The sequence below is a fragment of the Microtus pennsylvanicus genome, chromosome 8 (assembly GCF_037038515.1).
Source record: "Microtus pennsylvanicus isolate mMicPen1 chromosome 8, mMicPen1.hap1, whole genome shotgun sequence".
Taxonomy (NCBI): Eukaryota; Metazoa; Chordata; class Mammalia; order Rodentia; family Cricetidae; genus Microtus; species Microtus pennsylvanicus.
In genome coordinates, this window is record NC_134586.1 from 984698 (window position 1) to 1001901 (window position 17204).

The 17204-nt window shown below is 43.4% G+C and overlaps 1 protein-coding gene across 4 annotated transcripts in view; it reads left to right on the plus strand.

The window, feature by feature from the left end:
- Positions 1 to 16692, plus strand: part of Dennd5b (DENN domain containing 5B) — a 117399-nt gene extending 100707 nt beyond the window's left edge. For all 4 annotated transcript variants that reach the window (XM_075982219.1, XM_075982220.1, XM_075982222.1 and 1 more), the window contains 5 exons: positions 584 to 771; positions 5028 to 5110; positions 5653 to 5779; positions 6719 to 6893; positions 11918 to 16692. In XM_075982219.1, the coding sequence (XP_075838334.1) occupies positions 584 to 771; positions 5028 to 5110; positions 5653 to 5779; positions 6719 to 6893; positions 11918 to 12101 (757 nt within the window). In that variant the 3' untranslated portion in view covers positions 12102 to 16692. The remainder of the gene's footprint in view (positions 1 to 583; positions 772 to 5027; positions 5111 to 5652; positions 5780 to 6718; positions 6894 to 11917) is intronic.
- The last annotated feature ends 512 nt before the right edge of the window (positions 16693 to 17204 follow it).

Sequence of the window (17204 nt, forward strand, 5' to 3'; positions counted from 1 at the left end):
CTCCCAGCCTCCCATTTCCCTCCCCCTCCTCCCATTCTTCTCCCCCTCCTCCCACCCCTCTCCCCTTCCCCCCACTTTGGTTGGTTTTTTGAGACAGAGTTTCTGTTGGAGCTAGCTTTTGTAGACCAGGCTAGCCTCAAACTCACAGAGATCCCCAGCCTCTGCCTCCCAAGTGCCAGGATTAAAGGTGTGTGCCACCATTGCCTTCCTGCTTTGCTTTTCTGATCTTCAGCTTGAACCCCAGTATCTGCCTCTGGGTTTTTATTATTTGTGCTACTTACAATGCCATTTTTAAACCTTTAATTAAAACTAGTAGAAGCCAGTCATGTCAGAAACACCTGTAATCCCAGTATTCTAGAAACTAAGACAGAAGATTGCCTGGAGGTAGGAACCAGCCTGATAGCCTTCACATAGTAAATTTTAGGATAGCCTTAGCAACATAGTAAGACTCCTATCTCAAAATGAAAAGAAAACTAAAATCTAGTTTTAAAAATGGAGATTCATGGGATCTCTGGAGACTGGAGTAAATTCACAACAACAACAGAAGTAGATTCAAAAGATTTTTTTCCCTCTACCCTATCAGATTCCCATGTGGGCGGTGGCTGGGGAAAGGCATTGATGATGGAAGTTTGGAGAGAATTCTTATTGGAGAATTGATGACATCGGCTTCAGATGAAGACCTGGGAAAGCAGTGTCGGACTCCACCACAGCAGAAGTCTCCCACGACAACCAGGAGACTCAGTATTACTTCCCTAACGGGGAAGCCTGCCAGTGAGTTGTCTCCAGTGTACCTCGGGTGTTGTAGGCTTCTGTGGCCCATCTTCCAGTTGTGTTGATGGATTATGATGAGGGGTTTTAAAAACAAGGGGCTGGGGAGTGACTCGGAAAGTGAAATGCTTTCTTCCCAAGCATAAAAATCTGAGTTCGATTCCCAGTGTGGGAGGTGTAGAACTCATTGACCAGCCGGCCTAGCCAGACTGATGAGCACCAGGTTCCGTGAGAGACCCTGTCTCAGAAATGTAAGGTAAATAGGGGACCGGAGAGATGCTCCGCAGTGGAGAGCATACCGCTCTTCCAGAGACATCAGGCAGCACACAACCACCTCTGGCCTCTACAGGCAGAGTGCACTCGTATGCACACACCTGACCCCAACCACATACATACACATAGCTAAAGTAATAAAAATAAATTTTAAAATGCAAGATTCAAGGAGTTGTTTGGGGAGAAAAAATGTAAATAAGTAGACAAGTAAGATAAATGGTCTTGAGTCAAGTATCTCAAGTAAGATAGATGGTCTTTAGTCAAGTATCTCACAGGCCAGCACCCACTCCTCCTATCCCAGACCCCGCCCCTGGGAAAGCCTGCCATTGGCAGCTGCTCCCCTGGAACTGCTCAAGACCGCCTACAGGCTGTTTAAGGCCCAGCCCATAGATTTGCCTTGTGGTCTCTTTCCTGCACTTCTAAGAGTAACCCAGGGCTGCTCTGCTTTGCATTGCCCTGTTTATTAAATCTGGGTTTATTAATTCTGCTTGATTTGGCTTATTGCATCGGCGGCAGAGGAACCCTGTAACCAGAGATCTAATGCCTAACACAACACAGCCTGAGAGCTCTGAGATCAGTGAGGTCTCAGGTGGAGATTGGTTTTTTTTTGTTTTTTTTTTGTTTTTTTGGTTTTTCGAGACAGGGTTTCTCTGTGGCTTTGGAGCCTCAGGTGGAGATTGTTAAAGGAAGATACCCAATACCTTCACGTGTGCAAGAGCATGCCTGTGTGTGCCTGCATGCATCCTCTCACCCCATCTCACCCCACACCCCACCCCACCCCTGGCACTGACCTTGAGTTTACAGAGAGGCACCTGCTTCTGTCCCAAATGCTGGGGTTAAAGGTGTGGCCTACCATGCCTTGCCTAAGAAGCTATCATATCACGTGGTCTCTGAAAGAAAGGCTTTGTGTGCCAAGCATTTGCTGTAGAACTAAGCAGCTTCCTTTCCCCTTTTAAGATTTATTTTATCTGTGGGGCTGGGGTGGGGATGCCCTTGAAGGCCAGAAGAGGGTAGTGAATCCCCTGGAGCTGCAAGCTACAGATACACACACCTTTTTTTGTTTTTTTTATTTTTTTGGCAGGGTCTCACTCTGTATTCCTATGTGGTCTGGAACTCACTAAGTAGACCAGGCTGTCCTTGAACTCACAAAGAATTGCCTACCTCTGCCCACAGACACCCCATTTTTCTCTTATTGCTTATCTATACTTCTGACTCTAGATAAAATTTGCTTACCTTTTTTTTATTTTAAAACTATTCTTGGAATCAAGGATTGTCTTAGTTACTGCTTGCTCTATTGCTATGGCAAAACACCATGATCTAAGCAAGATTTAAGCCAGGCTGTGGTGACATATTCCTTCAATCCCAGCATTCAGGAGTTCAAGGCCAGCCTGGTCTACATAGTAACTTCCGGAACAGCCGAGGCTACGTAGAGAAACTTTGTCTCAAAAAAAGACAGACAGGAGGGAAGGGAAGGGAAGGGAAGGGAAGGGAAGGGAAGGGAAGGGAAGGGAAGGGAAGGGAAGGGAAGGGAAGGGAAGGGAAGGGAAGGGAAGGGAGAAAGGGAGAAAGAGAGAGAGAAAGAGAGAAAAGCATTTAATTGGGACTTTGCCTACAGTGTCAGAGGATTAGTCCACTGTTACTATGGTGACCGTCTGGCAGTGGTGCTGGGGCAGTACCTTAGAGTTCACATTTGATTCACAAGATGAGGACAGAAAAAAAAAAAACCCATGGGGCTGGAAAGATGGCTCCATGGTTAAGAGTTTAATTCCCAGTACTCACATGGTGGCTCACAACCAGTTATAACTGTAATCCTGTGGGATCTGATGCAGACAAAACATCCATATATACAAATAAACAAATCTTTGAAACCTCAAAGCCCATCCTCATTGACATACCTCCTACTCCTTCATAAACAGTCTACCACTGGGAACCAGACATGCAGCATTCAAATATATGAGGCTGGCCGGGCTGTGGTGGCGCATGCCTTTAATCCCAGCACTCGGGAGGCAGAGGCAGGCGGATCTCTGTGAGTTCGAGACCAGCCTGGTCTACAAGAGCTAGTTCCAGGACAGGCTCCAAAACCACAGAGAAATCCTGTCTCAAAAAACCAAAAAAAAAAAAAAAAAATCAAATATATGAGGCTGTGGAGGCCATTCTGCTCCAAACCATGACGTGGATGTCATACCTCTCGAGACGGCTTGTCTAACAAGAAGGAAGTGCTTGGTTCAGTTCTCAGCATCACATAAACCAGGCATGGTGACTCCGGTTAATAATTCCACTGTTCAAAATGTCCAAGTAAGAGGATCAGAAGTACAAAGCCATCCACATCCTCAAATTCATAGTGAGTTTGATAGCAGCTGGAGCTACATAAGACCCTAAAAATAAATGATTAGTTTTAGTATGTGGTATGCAAGGTTGTTTTACCTTAGTTACTTTTCTGTTGCTGTGATTAAAACATCATGACCAAGGCAAATTCTAAAGGAAAGCATTTAATTCGGGTTGCTAGTTTCAGAGGGTAGGTCCATGACAGTCTGGCAGGAAGCATGGCAGCAGGCAGGTAGGTGAGGCTCTGAAGCAGTACATGAAAGCTTGTACTTTGAACTGCATTCTTGAGGCATACGGGGGGGGGGGGGGGCTTTTGAAACCTCAAAGCACACCACCAGTGACATACATACTTCCTTTAACAAGGCCACTCCTCCTAATCCTTCCTAAATAGTTCCACCAACTTGGGACCAAGCATTCAAATATATGAGCCTATGGGAGTCATTCTAACTACCACAGTGATTCAGGTCCCATTCCAGCAGCCTTCCAAGCTGTCTAGAAAGAGGCTTAGATGAACAAGTGCTCATGGGTAAAATGGAGCAAGGAGAGTGACCAGTCAGGAAGAGAAGAAAGCCTAACCTCTAGCCAGGGCATCACCTGGCCTCTTCCCTTAAACCACAGCAGCAGAACTTCACGTGGGTCATTGAGGGCCTCAGCTGTCTTAGCACACACCCACAAGATTCTTGGCAGGGAACCTCTGAGTAATGATGAATGATGAAGGGGTCTTCCCACTCCACCCCTCACATCTAGAGAGTTGTTGGCGCTTCATGATAGGTGCCAGGTGATTGCATTGAATATCTTGTTCTGTTTTCTCAGGGCTGAGTGTTTGTTAGTTTGTTAGGTTTTTTTTTTGTTTGTTTTTAAGTTATTTTCAATTGAGAAAAACCAGAGAAAATTAGACATTTGATGTTGGTGGAGTTTCTAACCTGCCTGATTTCTGTTCTCCCACCAGGTCCCTCAGCCATTTAGCCCCAAAGAAATCACACAGAGGTCTATATTAATGATAAACTGATTGGCCCATTAGCTCAGGCTTTTTATTAACTCTTATAACTTATATTAGCCCATTATTCTTATCTGTGTTAGCCACATGGCTCAGTACCTTTTTCAGCAGGGCAGGTCACATCTTCCTATCTTCTGCCTTGTGTCTGGGCAGGACTGGGAAGTAATGGGCTTCCTCCTTCCCAGAATTCTCCTGTTCTCATTGACCTGCCTCTACTTCCTGTCTGGTTGTCCCACCTATACTTCCTGCCTGGCTATTGGCCAGTCAGCATTTATTTAAGGCATAATTAACAGAATACAGACAATTAATTGTCCCGCACCAATTTGACTTGAATTATAGTTTGTAGGTAGTGTGGCTGGGATTTGAGGATTTCTTGGATTCCTTTCAAGTGCATCAAACCCTTGGACTTGGCCATTTTGTCCATTGGCAAACTGCATTGAGTCTCTGGAAAAAGCTAGCTTGCTTAAGATGGAGTTTTTCCTACAGAGACTTACAGTTAATCATCCCATAGTATTTTGGTTTATTTATTTCTGACAAGAATGTAAACAATAGGACATATATACATACACACATATACATGCATGCATATATATGTATACAGATCACTGTATACATAATAAATGAATCTTTTTTTTAAATGTCAACAATATTGATTGTTTTGCAGAGCCCAATGCTGGACAGATCCAGGAAGGGATTGGAGAAGCTGTGAACAACATCGTGAAGCACTTCCACAAACCTGAAAAGGAGGTATTATGGGGCAGTGAAACTGTTATGTTCCTATGGGTAGACCCTTTTGTTTGTTTTGTTTTGTTTTGTTTTGTTTTGTTTTGTTTTGTTTTGTTTTGTTTGAGACAGTTTCTTTGTGTAGCCCTGGCTCTCCTGTAGCTCTCTTTATACAGACCAACTGGCCTCACTCTGCCTGTCTCTGCTCGTGAGTGCTGGATTAAAGTCATGCACTACCCCCGCCTGGCTGCCTCACTCAGCTCTTGTTTCTCTAGTGTGGTCATTGTTTGGGGTGGGGTGGGGGTTACTTTATTTCTTAGATATAAGTTTTTTGCTTGCATGTATGTCTGTGTGCTACATACGTGCCTGATTCCTGGAAAGATAGAAACGAACAGTGATTCCCCTGGAGCTATAGTTAAGGGTAGTTGTGAGCTGTAATGTGGTTGTGGGACCTGAACCCCAGTCCTGAAAGAGCAGCCAGCTCTTTACCTCTGAGCCATCTGTCCAGCCCCTCTAGTGTTGTTTCTGTTTTTGTTTTGTCACTGTGTTAACCTTATGGTTTACAGAGAGGAAGCCTCACGGTGCTGCTGTGTGGAGAAAATGGCCTGGTTGCTGCACTGGAACAAGTTTTCCATCATGGGTTCAAATCTGCCCGCATCTTTCACAAGAATGTCTTCATCTGGGACTTCGTAGGTAAATTAAGTAGAAGTTTGCTATTATAAAGCCACTGAAATGTTTCTTTAAAAAACCCCGAAAGCTAACATTTTAAATAAATAAAAAGCAGTATACACTCATATGTTTTTAGAGTAATGAGGGCTCAACGAGTAGAAGAATTGAGTCTGATCCCAGGGCCCTACAAGGTGTAAAGAGAGAACTGACTACCACAAGTTGCCTCACACACACATAAAATAAGTATTTAATAAAATAAAGGAGGGGTCTGGAGAGATGACTCAGCAGTTAAGAGCACTTGCTGCTCTTCCAGAGAACCTGGGTTCGGTTCCCAGCATCCACATGATGGCGTACAACTCTCCTTAACTGGTTCCAAGGATCTAATGCCCTTCACTGGCTTCTGAAGATACTGTATTCCCATGGTACACAGACAGGCAGGCAGGCAGGCAGGCAAATCTCCCATACATATAAAATAAAGATAAATAAATCTTTTTAAAAGGATCCTAAGTTTTGTGATTTTTTTCTTTAGTTATGAAGAATTTTAGCTCCCAGTTTCTTTAAAGGTTCAGTGAGCCGTATTGTGTTTGTAAAGCAGGCCTACATGAACTCAGAACTTTTAAGCAAAGAAAGGAAAATTGACAAGACAGCTAAGAGTGATTTGTTTCCCCCCTTTCTGGAAAGCTTAGAATTTATTTTATTTCTCCTGGCTCTGATGTCTGTTTACTGCATCTCTGTTCGCTGATTTAGTCAGTGCTCCACCAGGCTCCTTTAGGTCCCGGCACCAAATCAGTGTTATGTCACGAACCACAGATCTCTGCGATTCATTCTGAAGTCAGTGAAAAGTCATGATTTGGATTAGAGGGCTAACAATGGTGCCAAGCCTCAGTAGAGTTTCCAGAGTAAATCAGATGATTTTTCTACATATAGAGTGTAATGTGGTGTGATTCTGCTTGTCTTCCTCAGAGAAAGCAGTGGCTTATTTTGAAACTACTGACCAGATTTTAGACAATGAAGATGATGTGCTCATTCAGAAATCATCTTGCAAAACCTTCTGCCACTATGTGAACGCTATAAATACTGCACCCAGGAGCATCGGGAAGGACGGCAAATTCCAGATCCTAGTTTGCCTTGGAACAAGGTACAGAGTCAGAGTTAGGCTTTTCTTATTTCTGTGTGTGGGTAGCGTGAGTCTAGGAAAGTTATACCGGGTTATGCCCATTTTTCTTGGGTTTCTTCTTTCCAACTTTTATTATGAGACTGCTGTTTTCTCATTAACTTTGTGTTACAATAGCAACTGATATACCCATTTCTTAAAAAGATTTCTGTATTTTTATTCTGTGTGTAAATGGTTTCCTTGCCAGGTGTGGTGGCTCACACCATTAATCCCAGCACTCAGGAAACAAAGAAGGGAAGACCTTTGAGTTCAAGGCCAGCCTTGTCTGCAAATCAAATTCCAGGACAGCCAGAGAGAAATCTTGTCTCTAAAAACCAAAAATAAATACATGTATGTTCTTTTGCCTGCATATGTATATGGGCTAAGTGGTTGGTGCCTGTAGAAACCAGAGGAGAGCACTGGAGTCAGTTGTGAGTACCACGTGGGTCCTGGAAGCTGAACCTAGATCCTCTGCAAAAGCAGCAAGTACTATTTAACACTGAGCCATGTTTCCAGCCCCCATCTACCTGTTTTATAAGTGAGAAAATAGGAAAGAGATGAGACCCAAATACATTAGCAAACTATCCCAAAATCACATAGTAACAAAGCAGTCATTCCTCATGGCACTGCTCTGTAATACCAGCTCTTCAGGAGGCAAAGACAGACAAACCACAAGTTTAGGCATTGCCTTGGCCACAGAGCAAGTTCAAGAGCAGACTAGGGAATTCGTGAGACACTGCCTCAAAATACAGAAAAAGGGCTGGGGGTGGGTGGAGCTTAGTGGTAGAACCCCGACCAATGTGCAAAAGGACATGGGTTCGGTCCCTAGCACTGGGTGGAAAGGGGGGGGGAATAAATAAATAGATTCAGGAAAAATTAAAATACTTTTTTTGTTTTGGGGTTTTTTGTTTGTTTTTGTTTTCTCTTTTGCTTTTTGTTTTTCAAGACAGGGTTTCTCTGTGTAACAGCCCTAGCTGTCCTGGAACTTGCTCTGTAGACTAAGCTGGCCTCGAACTCACAGAGATTCGCTTGCCTCTGCCTCCTGAGTGCTGGGATTAAATGCATTTGCCACCATGCTTTGCTTAAAATAATTTTTTTTAAAAAAAAGCATTTTTAAAACAAGATAGTTTTGTTTTTTGTTTGTTTGTTTGTTTGTTTTTCAAGACAGGATTTCTCTGTAGCTTTGGAGCCTGTCCTGGAACTAGCTCTTGTAGACCAGGCTGGCCTTGAACTCACAGAAATTCACCTGCCTCTGCCTCCCTGAGTGCTGGGATTACAGGTGTGTGCTCTTTTGTTTTGTTTTGTTTTGTTTTGCTTTGTTTTGTTTTGTTTGTTATTAAAACAAGATATCTTAATATAGATCTTAGACGCTAGGCTTAGGAGAAAGAGACGCACATAAGTAAAGAAGTGGAAGAAACACCTGAGTGTGCAGTCTGGACTCCTCAAGGGAGAACCGTAGCTGTGTAGTAAGGAGTAAGGTGTGCCCAGGATGAGTACGGGCTCCAGGCTTCTCAAGGAAACTCTTCAAATAATATTTTAGCATTTTGGTGGGTCTCAAATTACATCTCAAAAAGTGTCTCAGAAACTACTCCCTGCCCCCATTTTTCTGTCTTTTGATAAAGCTAAGATTATAGGGTGGCTCTGGAGATGCCTTAGATGGAATTATAGTCTGTTTAGGTAAAATCCAGAGTCACTGGTGTGCAATAAGGGGTTTAGAATATGCCTCTTCCCTATAAATAGGGCTTCTGGCCAGATTCCTGGAATAGTAGAATATTGTAGGTTTACAACTAGAAAAAAGAAAAAGGCTTTAAGTGGTTGTTAATTGTACTGGAATTCTTTTTTTGTTTTTTGAGACAGGGTTTCTCTGTGTAGTCCTGGCTGTCCTGGAACTTGCTTTGTAGGCCAGGCTGGCCTCAAACTCAGAGATCTGCTTGCCCCTGCCTCCGGATGCTGGGTTTAATGGCGTGTGCCACCACCACATTTGTTTATTTCTCTGTGTGTGTGTCTAGGGGCGTGGGGTTGGGGATATGTCAGGAATCTTTTTTTTTTAAATATTTATTTATTCATTATTTATACAGTATTCTATCTGTGTGTATGCCTACAGGCCAGAAGAGGGCACCAGACCTCATTACAGATGGTTGTGAGCCACCATGTGGTTGCTGGGAATTGAACTCAGAACCTTTGGAAGAGCAGGCAATGCTCTTAACCTCTGAGCCATCTCTCCAGCCCCCACCCCTTTTTTAAAAATATTTATTTATTTATTTATTATGTATACAATGTTCTGTCTGTGTGTATGCCTGCAGGCCAGAAGAGGGCACCAGACTCCATTACAGATGGTTGTGAACCACCATGTGGTTGCTGGGAATTGAACTCAAGACCTTTGGAAGAGCAAGCAATGCTCTTATCCACTGAGCCGTCTCTCCAGCCTCAGATATGGCAGGAATCTAAATGGAAGTCAGAACACAATTTTTGAGAATCCATATGGGAACCAAGTCTCAAACTCAAATAATCAGACTTGGCAACAAGCACCTTTACCCACTGAGCCATGATATTTTATTTATTTGTTTATTTTATTTTTTTGAGACAGGGTTTCTCTGTAGTTTTGGAGCCTATTCTGGAACTTGCTCTTGTAGACCAGGCTGATCTTGAACTCACAGGGATCCACCTGTCTCTGCCTCCCAAGTGCACCACCACCGCCCGGCTCTGATATTTTATTTTTTAAGCAAACAATCTTGAAATGTAAACCAGTGCCAGAGTGCTTGCCTAACGTGCACAAGACCCTGGGGTTCTACCCCTAGCACCACTAAAAATATTTATAATAATAGTAGTAATATAAAAAACATTAAAAGAGGGCTGGAGAGATGGCTCAGCAGTTGAGAGCACTGACTGCTCTTCCAGAGGTCATGAGTTCAATTCCCAGCAACCACATGGTGGCTCACAACCATCTGTAAAGAAATCTGGTGCCCTCTTCTGGTCTGCAGGCACACATGCAGACAGAACACTGTAAACAAAATAAATAAATAAATCTTAAAAAAAAATCAAAAGAAACCAGGTGGTGGTGGTGAACATCTTTAATCCCCACACTCAGGAGGCAGAGGCAGGAGGATCTCTGTCAGTTTAAGGCCAGTAAGGTCTACGGAGTGAGTTCCAAGACAGCCAGGGCTACATAAAGAAATCCTGGGGGTGGGGGGAGATTAAAGGAGATAAACTATTTAACTTTGAAGTCATGAATGTCTGCCCTTAACTCATTTATTATTTCTCTCACCACCACCCCAAATCTCTGGGTAAATTTGGTGCTAGAATGAACTAAATAAGGAGAGCTAAGAGAAAGCTTTCCCAGCCAGCACTTACACAGGAGGTTTTGAGAGGGACACTGAGGTGGATCCCAGCAAGGGATGCTGAGTTAATTGGCAAAGTTATTAAGTGAACAAAGAAATGAAATAAAAAGAGCCAGGTGGTGGTGGTGCATGCCTTTAATCCCAGCACTCGGGAGGCAGAGGCAGGTGGATCTCTGTGAGTTCGAGACCAGCCTGGTCTACAAGAGGTAGTTCCAGGACAGGCCTCAAAGCTACAGAGAAACCCTGTCTCAGAAAAACAAAAACAACAGCAACAACAAAAATGAAATAAAAGGATGATATGACTCCTAAAGTATGGAGATTTTTACTGTAGGTGTCGGGGAGAAAGCAGGCAGAGGGAAGAGTCCAGGCTGAACATGGCCAACAGACTAAACTGGACCATAGGGAGAGAGCGCAAGAGAGGACCCTGTGATCAAGAGAGGTGGCTGGGGGAAGGGAAGCAAAGCCCCTGAGATGGAGAGGTTTAAGGAAGGGCAGGGGGAGAAGTGCTGGGAGGAGCCGTCGGCATGGAGTGAGACCTAACATTTACATGGTCAGGCCCTTGCGTGTGCAGACAGCATGGCAGGGTCTCTGAGGAGGGGAATCAGCCCAGATGATGGAAGTATGTTCTATTCCTACGTCTTTCTGAGAATGGAGAAGTTTTTTCATTACAAGCCTGCAGCTGGGCACCCTGATTCCTAGACAGGCAGGAGGGTGGGGAACAGGGTGTGACCAATATGTAAACTCATTTCCTAAGTATGCTAACATTAGCACAGAATTTGGCCAGATTGGTCACCATCTAACTCCTTCCCTGCCAATTGAAAATACTAATGTGTGTACATTGATTTTTGTTCTTGCCTGACCTGTGGGTCACAGCTTGTGCTACAAGCCAGGTTCAGCTACTTGGTTAAACCAAATAAAAGCCAAATTAATAGTGAAATCAGGGTCTGGGAGATGACTCAGCTCTGGAAGTTCAGAACACCCAAGTTCAGTTCCCAGCACCCACATCCAGCGACAAATAAGCACTAACCCTGATCCAGAGGGTGTGGCCACCGCTTCTGGCCTCCATAGGCATTGTGTGCACATGGCACAAACCCACACAGGCTCACAAACGTAGTGAAAAGCAGAAAAAGGGTTATTTATTCAATATAGCCACATTAGGAAGAGAGACAGAAATATATCTCCTAGAGGCTCTGACTTAAGGAAAAGGATTGAATAAGAGATAAGAGATCATAACTACAAAGTAGTCCCACCAAGGTGGGATTCCACCCACCTTTGTCAGGAGCCAAGTCTCTCCTACAAGGTCACTTGACAAGTTGCCTTTTTTTTGTTTGTTTGTATTTGTTTTGAGTGAGTTCTTCCTCTGACTGCACCCAAGACTTCAGCCTCCTCCCAGGAGAAGATTCCTTGGGGAACTTTTATTTTATTTTATTTTAAGACAGGGTTTCACTATGTAGCTGTGGCTAACCTGTAACTCATTATATAGACTAGGCTGGCCTCAAACTCAGAGATCTGCCTGCATCTGCTTCCCAAGTGCTTGAACTAAACAGGCATAGTCACCACAGCTGCTCCTAGGAGAACTCTTAATTTATTGTAGTGTTGTTGTTTCAATTGGCTGATAATTAAAGGGAAAGACAGGAGGGCGCTCAGATGCTGTTTCTGTTTGATCTGCAGGGATCACCTGCTCCCACAGTGGATTCCATTGCTAGCGGAGTGTCCCGCCATCACCCGAATGTATGAGGAGAGCGCACTTCTCCGAGACCACATGACTGTCAACTCCCTTATCCGAATTCTACAGACTATTCAGGACTTCACCATAGTCTTGGAAGGATCTCTAATCAAAGGAGTAGACGTGTAACCGGCTGACAGAAACTCTTCATCCTGCGCTGGCTCCTGAACCCTCCCCAGCTCTGGGACCTCTGGACTGGTCTGACCACAGTGAGCACTGCCTGGGCGGTGCTGGAGTAGAAGCCCAGTTTGAACAATCTCCACTCTGCACACGAGGCAAAGTGCTGTATTGTAGTTCATTTGAACCTGAAATTTAGTATAAAACAGAGTATTTTCATGTGTTAGATGTGTGTAAATATGCTATCTTTAAGAAATTATATTACTCTAATAAGATACTTTTCTTAGATTGAATATTCCTGTGACTTAAAATAAGTAGCTTAAAAATGTCGGGGGTGGGGAGAGCGGTGCTAGTCAGGAAGAAGCCAGTAAATGTGTCCCTAGCGCAACCCTCCAGGTATCACAAAGGAACCCATAATGCATCGTTGTGAAGCAGCCGTCCTTCCTGGAGTTCCGTCCTGTGTGTGGTGAATGTACACAGCTTTACATACTGTACAAGAGTCCTCATCTACCTTTGGGTTATAAACCATTCAATACGTTTGAATTATGAGTCACTTCTCCAGTTTGGGGAAATGTTAAAGTATTTTAAATACCAGACTCCAGCAGACTAAAAGGTGGCGCACACCTTTAATCCCAGCACTGGGGAGGCAGAGGCAGGTAGATCTTTCTGAGTTGCAGGCCAGACAGGACTATAAAGTGAGGCTCTGTCTCCGAACACAGGCACACACATACAGACAGCAAATGCCAGGTCCCAAGGGCTTGGCTCATCGGAAAGAAAACACGAAAGTCCTGAGAAGTGTGTTTAAGTGTGGGATTATAGCTTCTTTACTTTACTTTGGAAAGATTAGCCTGAAGTAGCTTCGTTCTTGGAATTTTTATTACTGTTATTTGAGAGCACTGTGGAGATAATGAATTTCAGTATTAGCCGTTTAGTCATAATAACTGCAAAAACCAGTGTGACTCGGTACTTTAACTTGGCCATCTAAAGTCTGTAACCAGAGTTAGACTACCAGCCCTGTTTTTGTTAGGTTCCAGCCACCCTCTCCGCCTGCCCCGCCCCCCTCAGGAAATGGAAGGAATGTGGAAGAAGGGGAGGTCTCTGTGTGATTTGGAATGCTTTTGTGAAAGTATTTGTTGACCATGATAATGCAAATAACAGAAGCCGGGAGAAAGAGTGGAACCTTTCTGGGTGTTCAGGGAAATGTAAAGCGATTGGCTCAGGGCAGTTCAGGCCCTGCCGCTGAATAAATATGTTAGCAATTACATAAGTCTTCATCTTCTGCTAAGTCGGAGACCTCTAATTAGGCGCTGATACCCTGTTAGTAGCAAAACTGCCTCAGCAGAGCTCCGGGTCTATTCCCCTTTGTAGCCGAAGAGCGGGGCTGCAGCCCCTGAGGGTCCTGGGCTCCTGCCAACAGCGCCGTTCCCTTATTTATAGAGGAAGAAGCTAATAGATGAGGGACCTCCCTGTATCAGACACAGCTCAGCCAAGGAGGAGCAGCTCCTGGGAATGGGAAGGGAAGGGAGGGTTTAGGGCTCCAGATGGCCTGGGTGAACCAGAGATTTGTTTACCTAAAATAAGTATTCTAGAGACACGAACCTACTATGGGAAACATCCAGGAGCTATAAACGGTCCATTTCAGGCTTTTATTGTTCCCTTTTCCCATAGGGCCACCGTCCTGAAACAGCACCAGGAAGATTCTAAGCTAGTATGCTATACAGTTGAGTCATCCAGTACGGCTTCTTGGTTTATACGTGGGAACAGAATCAAAGATTACATTCTTGCCCTTTTCCCCTTGACAACACAGGGATTTTACCACACCAGGCTGCTTGAGACCAACCTTCAAAGCATTCTTACCTAATCGTATTTCTTCTGTTGAATCTTCATTCACCTGTACAGATATGAAGCAATATTCCTGTAGTACTTAATAAGGACTGATACTTAAATGGTTCTGTTGTTGTTTTGTTTTTCGTTTGTAAAACAGAATATCCCTGTGTAGCCCTGGCTGTCCTTGGAATTCCACTTTAGATCAGACTGACCTGGAACTCACAGAGATCCAGCTACCTCTGCCTCCTGAGTGAGGGGATTCAAGCGAGTGCCCTGCCCAACAAACTGTCCTTAATCTCTTAGGCATTGCATCTCTTGCATTCCCACTTGTGCGCTTAAAACTGTTACTTACAGTAATACCAAAAAACAAACAAACAAACAAATACCTATAAAGTTCTGTTCCGTGTAGTGTCATTTGGGTGGACTAGTGAAGTGACTGGTTAAAACCACCGTACATCCTCCTGAAGGCTGGTCTTCTCCCAGGTGCGGCACCTGCTCACACAGGTAGGCCTCTTGGGAGCATCCTGACTGACCCGTATGGCCATTCCTCTGAGTTTCCCTTTGCCTTATGGAATAAAATCAATGAGTAGAAACACCGTAAAGACCTTCGGATGTGATAGATAAGAATGCTCCCACTGAGTTTGGAGTTACCTCTCACAAATGATAAGACTTATCATGTGGTTTATAACAAACTGAGTCAATATGGAAAATATTTACATCACAACAGAAGCAGATTTCTCAAAACATAGCCCTCCATGCCCACGTTTGTAAGGACCATACAACAGGCACCCTTCTTGTGTGTTTTTTTAAACTAGTACTATACTTTAGAATCACCTCAAAGTAAATGAAAATCAAAACTGCTTCTTTTATTAATTTTTATTAAATTTGCTATGCCTGGAGATGTGGTGCAGTGGTAGAGTGTTTAGGTAGCATGTACAAAACCTGGGGTTCTGTCCTCAGCAGGCAAAAATAAAATTGCCAAAATCTTGAGTTCTTCAAGTTTACTGTCCAAGTATTTTTCTTCAATACTAAAGCCCCTAATTTCAAGCACCTTCATGTCACCTCTATGGTGACTGGGTTTGCATATTACATATGAGAAGTTGTCTGTGCTCCAGGAGGCAGGGGACCCTCAGCACCTTACCATGACTGCCCAAGAGCAAAGTGGAGCCTCCCAGCATGACCTTGTTTCCCGCTCGGAATGAACACTGATAGAGGAAACCTAAAACTTGCAGATTTCATTTTAAATGTTTATACTTACTGTACCTTTTCTAGCTCTGTGAGGTTTATTTAACATGACTTTTTCAGAAATTATTTTAATGAACTGCTATAACACTGAATAATACCAAGTTGCTTCTACTTTTCTGACAGTAAGCACATATAAGTAAATGTAAAGAAAAATAGATGGAGATAATAATTCCTGTATAGCATGTGTTAATATCTCTAAAGTACTTCAGAATATGAGGCAGCAGACAAGAGTATCAAATCCCCAGGAAAATGTTTGACGGCGTTGGGGACAGAGCTCCTCATAACGTAAAATATCTAGGAATGATGTCTTTTCAATAGGTTTTTTTTTTTTTAGGGAATTGTATTTTCTCTGAGGTCTACAGAGGCTAGTCGACCCTTTTCATGGTATTGACAGAGCATTCTGAACTTACATATTTCAGTATTAGCACACCTTGATTGATTGACAGCAGAGCTCTCCTCTGCTTTGATAGAGTTCATCTGTTTCCAAGCCTCTGTCTTTTGCCTCTGGTTGGTTTGATTTATTTTATTATTATTTTTTAATTAATTAATATTTTTGTTTGATTTGGTTTGGTTTTTTGTTTATTTTTCAAGATGGTTTCTCTGTGTGGCTTTGGAGCCTGTCTTGGAATTCACCAGGTAGACCTGACTGGCCTTGAACTCCGCCTGCCTCTGCGTCCCAGCACTGGGATCAAAGGTGTGCACCACCACACTGGGCAAGCATCTGTGTTTTTAGAAATCTTTGTTTCTAATGTATCGATTGCATTATCATTTAGCATAACTTGGAGACAGATGTCCCTTATTTCTATTAAAATACATATACAAATCTGCTGGATCAAACCGAATTTGAAGCTTTTTGAAGTCGTGTGCTGTTACAGTATGAGGAAAGGAACCCAAGGGTGGGCTAGAGTGGAGCTCACTGATACGTGTGCTTAGCATACCCAGGCCTGGGCTCAGCACCCCAGCAAAAGAGAACAGGAAATTCAACAGTGATCATACCTCCCCAAATCTGATGCCTCTCTCAAGGATAGGGTCAAAACTGACTTCAGAAAGACAAACTGAGGTATTCATATTTATATCAAGTAAATGTCCCCCCTCTCTGAAAGGGTTCTGTCATATCCTTAGTTATTTAGGAAGGAGCCATGCTTGTTCCAGTTACTTGTGGGTTGGACCCAGTGTATATTTTAAACACATTTTGATGTGGAAAGGAATATTAAGGTCAAATGAGGATATAAAACATAGAAAAGAATGTGCTGCACTTGAACCACATGTAAAGGTACCCTGTGTTTTTGTTTGTTTGTTTTTTAATAGTTCTCCATTTAAATTATATTGCTTCCCTTTGTATTATTAACTCTGTATGTCACAACTGGAATTCTCTCCCCCTCCCCCATCTGAACATAATAGAAAGTCTGAAGAGTATTGTGATATTAAGCACTTTAACATATCGAACAAACTGACATGGATTTTTCAGGTTTTGGATTTAAATATGACTTTTCATGCTTTGTTCTTTACAAATAAAACGGTGGGGTTGATACTTTGTTGTTTTGTTTCATTGTTGGAGGATTTACTAAGTTTCACAAGATAAGACCCTTGAAAATGCAGAGATAAAACTAAAATCATTACATAGAAAAGGAAGACCGGAGAAACCTGCTGAACATATGATTGTCCGGTGTGGTGGTTTGAATAGGTAAGGCTCCCACAGACGCGTGTTTGGCCTATAGGGAGTGGCACTGTTAGGAGGTGTGATCTTACTGGAGGAAGTGCGTCACTGTGGGGGCAGGCTTTGGGGTCTCCTGTATTCAAGCTGCACCCAGTGTAGGACACACCGTTCACTTCTGTTGCCTGTGGATCAAGATGTTGAACTCTGAACTGGGGCAGGAGATCCTTCTGTCTACCTGCTGCTTTTATTGGTTAATGAATAAAGAACTGCTTTGAGCCTTTGGCAAGGGCAGAACAGAACTAGGCAGGGAAAGCTAAGTTGTGTGCTGGGAGAAAGGAGGGCGGACTCAGAGACGCTGTGGAGCCTCTGCCAAAGACAGATGTGCT